The following is a 4,059-nucleotide window of genomic DNA, read 5'->3' as shown; positions in this document are numbered from 1 at the left end:
CTACAAGAGGCAATTACCTAAGGGTGCAGACGTTCCAAACGTACTGATGACTCTGCGAGCTCAACGACGGAACATGAACAGTCAGTTTGCAGATGTGGAAGACGCATACGTTGATGGACTTGATAACTGTCGTTCATTTATTAATGTTAACGTTGCTTGGGTTTAATTATTGCAATTCAATATGTAAATAATGGATCAACAATGAATGTGATCCTTGGGTAACCAATTGGACACCTGCTTTGTATATACAGAGGTGATCCACCATGAAATGGCACCTACGAACCCCTTGCTACAGTGGACTAAGCAGATCATAATCTGACTGAACCACTATAATTCTCTGTCTTATTGTTATTTTCCAGCTTTCGTTGATTGTTTTCCCATTCCCAGTCGAGTACTCGCCATTCTAGGTTGACTACTCGCACTTGTCTTTTTACATACAATTCTCCTTGATATTAAATAAATAATATAATTTGGTGTTGCGAAATTCACTCGACAACATTTGGCGCCGTCTGTGGGAACGACTAAGATTTCATTCATTTCAAAGAAAAATATCATCATGGCTAGAAATCACACCAACGGAGGAGCTAACAACGGGTCCATCAACATTGGGATGATAAACGTACCATTATCTGGAGCTGGAGCGCCACCTGTGGACGTCATTAACGGCGGAGTAGGGAGGAGCAATATCAGACCTCTCAACCTATTCCTAGAAACGATTGACCCTCAGGTCGGGGACACATCCACGCCACCAGCAACCATGCATTTTCCCCCTGTCACTCCGGCAGTGGTGTCCGAGGGAATGATCCAGCTCACCACTGATCAATATGCTGCGATTCAGGATCAACTGCGCGCGCTACAGACCGAAGTAGATGGACAAAACCGAGCGCGACACCCTCCTCGAGTTCCTGCTATTCGCACCGATAACCATCAAAATCCAGCAGCAAGAACAACCTAAAACTAAGCATGCAACCTACCATTTCTCTTCAAAAATTCAAGAAAATATAAAAGAAAGATGTAGAAAACATACCAACAACTTATGAACACTTAATCTTGCTAAGGAGGGCTTGAAATCCAAGAGGAAAATCCTCTTTTCTTGCTGCTCAAAGGGGGCCGAATAGAGAGAGGAAAAGAGAGAGAGTTTTCCAACCTTTTTCTAATTTTTCTAAGTTTGTAAAAATGGAATAAAACAAATAAACAAGTAATAACCTATTTTAGCCAATATATTTCAATTAAAGTCAAATAATTTAACCAAATAAAGTCCACTAAAGGACAAAATAACAATGGGGCAAAATGACCACTTTGCCCCTTCACACTAAAATCACATAAATAACACTAAAGGGGTATTTTTGGGAAATTCTAAATTCCCGGCCATTCCTGACATTCCCAAAGTCTAATAATCCGTCCCACACTACTAACATACTCAGTTGTGATTTTACTGAGCCAAACACCGAGTTCCATGTTACTGGGCACCGGAAATGCAAAATTATGAAAACTACTAAATGACATAAAATGCATCTCAGAATTCAATGATAACAGTATAAATAATTATTTAAATAGCTATAAATAATTTTCATAATTAAACATGATTAACTGCTAATTTCCAAATTAAACTAAGCGGTCTTTACATACCCCCTGCTCGTTTTTCAGCCGCTGGATTGAGTTATTCCTTCTTCTTGAAGTGGCCATAGCATGAAAATACTTGGAATTCTGATCTCCCTCCTTTAGCCACAATTTTTTCGATCTCTGGCGCCAAAAAATCTCTTTTTGAATCAGAACCTCTTGCAACCGTGCCTCAACACTTTTGTAATTTCGAATCGAAGCATCATCTCTGCCTCCATTCCATTTTCGAATCTCAGTTTTGCAATCTCGTATACGATCCTTGAAATTTCCTACATAGTCCTTTCCCCACACCATTAACTTGTCACCACAGAAGCTAATCTTTTCGATTATTGAACAACCCGAAAGAAGCTCCCAGGTGTCTTTGACGATTTGCGCACAAGCAGGCTCCCTGAGCCATAGATTTTCGAATCTAAATTTCTTTTGAACCTCAGTCCTCTTCACAACATCAAGAAGTAATTGAATTGGACAGTGGTCCGATGTTGAAACCTCTAAGTTAATTAACTTAGCTGAAGGAAAAACATGAAACCAACTTGGAGAGACTAAAGCCCGGTCAATACGCACTTGAATCCAAGCTTGTGTACCCCGACCCTTCTCCCAAGTATATGGATATCCACACAAATCCATATCAACCAAATTACAGTCTTCCAACATATTACCAAAACCATCAATCAACCAAGTTGGATAAGGATTACCTCCCCTCTTGTCTGATTGTGAGATAACATTATTGAGGTCCCCAATAATACACCAAGGTAGTGCATACAAAGCCATAAGAGTGCGAATTTGATCCCAGGTATTCCGACGAAGACTTCGGTTTGGCTCACCGTATAGCCCTGTAAGTCGCCAACAATTCCCATCCTTCTCAGTGACTTCAGCATCGATATAGTTCACCCCATACCCCAGAACTTTGATATCATCACTATCCCTCCACAACAAAGCTACACCTCCACTTTTCCCTCTTGCATCAACTGAAAAAACTCCCCCAAAACCCAACGACACACGCAGTCTTTCCAGCACTTCAGTTCGTGCTAACGTTTCACACAGAAAAACAACTTTGGGCTGCTTTTAGATAACTAAATCCTTCTAGAATTGAATAGCCCATGGGTTCCCAAGCCCATGGCAATTCCAAGAAAATATGCTCATAATAATTGGTGGGCCTGAACACCAAGGCCCACCTGTAAATCGTTTTTTGGCTCTTCATTCAAATTCTCCAACCCGCCCATATTACTATCAGCATCATCAATCTCCTTTATATTTTCCTTATTAGTACATCTCCTCTTATTATCTAAAATAATAACAGAATCTTCATTTTGATCTTCCAACTGTACATCCTCATTGTCTTGATTTTCATTAATATGCATGGTTGTCTTCCCTTGATTTACTCCACCATTAGGAGCTTGATTAGCACCCCCTTTAGCACCAGAATTATTGCCATCAGATTGAATTCTGATTCGATAATTAATATCCATCACCTCCTCCGTGCTTATGGGCAGTCCACTACTGGCCACCGCACTCTTCTCCTCATCATGGCCTGAACGCAACCATTGCGCACCTATGAGGTAGTTCTTCTTTCTAGTAACAACTTTCATCCATTCCCCATAAGGCTTAACATTTTGATCGAAATTAGAATCAAATCTCCGTGGACAAAACCTTTCTGAATGGCCAATAAGACCACAAATGAAACAAAATAGAGGAACATGTTCATACTTGAATGTAGTCCATATCCAAGTACCATCTTTTTTAATCAACTTCATGCGTCGTTTAAGAGGTTTGTTGATGTCAATTGTAAACCGAACTCTAAGATAATCCCGCCATATGCCAATGAAATTTTTGGGGTCCGACTTAACGAACTTTCCAATGTAGTTACCAGCATGTTTAACCACCCAATCAGACATAAACCCTTACTTCGAATCATGAAGCTGAACCCACATATCCAACTCATACAATTGGACCAACAGAGGATCTTCTCCCCTCTTCAAACGATGAAAAACCAGTTCCATTCTATTAAAAGTCCAAGGACTCCCTGTTGGAAATTATTTTACGAGGATCTAGATTTACTAACAAGTATGTTGGATTAACAACCTAATATGAATTCTAAAACAATGAAAATAAACACATATAAAGTTAGAAAACCTTACAGTGGGTGCAGCGGAATAATATGACTCCTTCCGTTCAGATCTCTAGCCCTTGATTCCTTCGTGTAGCAGAGCATCACCAAGATCTGAACCTGGATCTTCTTTTCTCCTTCTTTGATGCAGAAATTCCATAGTCTTCCATACTATGATTGAGATACCACTTGATGTGTGTGGGCAATACTCATTCACTCAAAGCTTCAAAATTTAGAGAGAAGAAAAGAGAGAGAGGCGTGCGAGGCTTTTTCTGAGAGAAACAAAGTGATCAAAGATGTGTGTGTGTTTCCTCAAGCCAACACTTTCTATTTAT

At 40.0% G+C, this 4,059-nt stretch overlaps 1 protein-coding gene across 1 annotated transcript; it reads right to left on the bottom strand.

The window, feature by feature from the left end:
* Positions 1–1,605: 1,605 nt before the first annotated feature.
* Positions 1,606–3,512, bottom strand: LOC115723633 (uncharacterized). The gene is made up of 2 exons (XM_030653118.2): positions 2,793–3,512; positions 1,606–2,676 (listed from the first exon to the last, which is right to left on the bottom strand). The coding sequence occupies exons 1-2, from the start codon at positions 3,510–3,512 to the stop codon at positions 1,606–1,608; spliced, it is 1,791 nt and encodes a 596-aa protein (XP_030508978.2).
* Between the last annotated feature and the right edge of the window lie 547 nt (positions 3,513–4,059).

This window comes from Cannabis sativa, chromosome 9 (genome assembly GCF_029168945.1).
Source record: "Cannabis sativa cultivar Pink pepper isolate KNU-18-1 chromosome 9, ASM2916894v1, whole genome shotgun sequence".
Lineage (NCBI taxonomy): Eukaryota > Viridiplantae > Streptophyta > Magnoliopsida > Rosales > Cannabaceae > Cannabis > Cannabis sativa.
This window is presented reverse-complemented; position numbering and strand designations above follow the sequence as displayed.

Bases quoted from the DNA above. Each gene is read 5' to 3' on its own strand.
- LOC115723633 (XM_030653118.2), bottom strand. From the start codon at position 3,512: ATGTCTGATTGGGTGGTTAAACATGCTGGTAACTACATTGGAAAGTTC. The intron at 2,677-2,792 runs GTGGGCCTTGGT...ATCTAAAAGCAG, and splicing joins AGCCAAAAAACGATTTACAG to CCCAAAGTTGTTTTTCTGTG.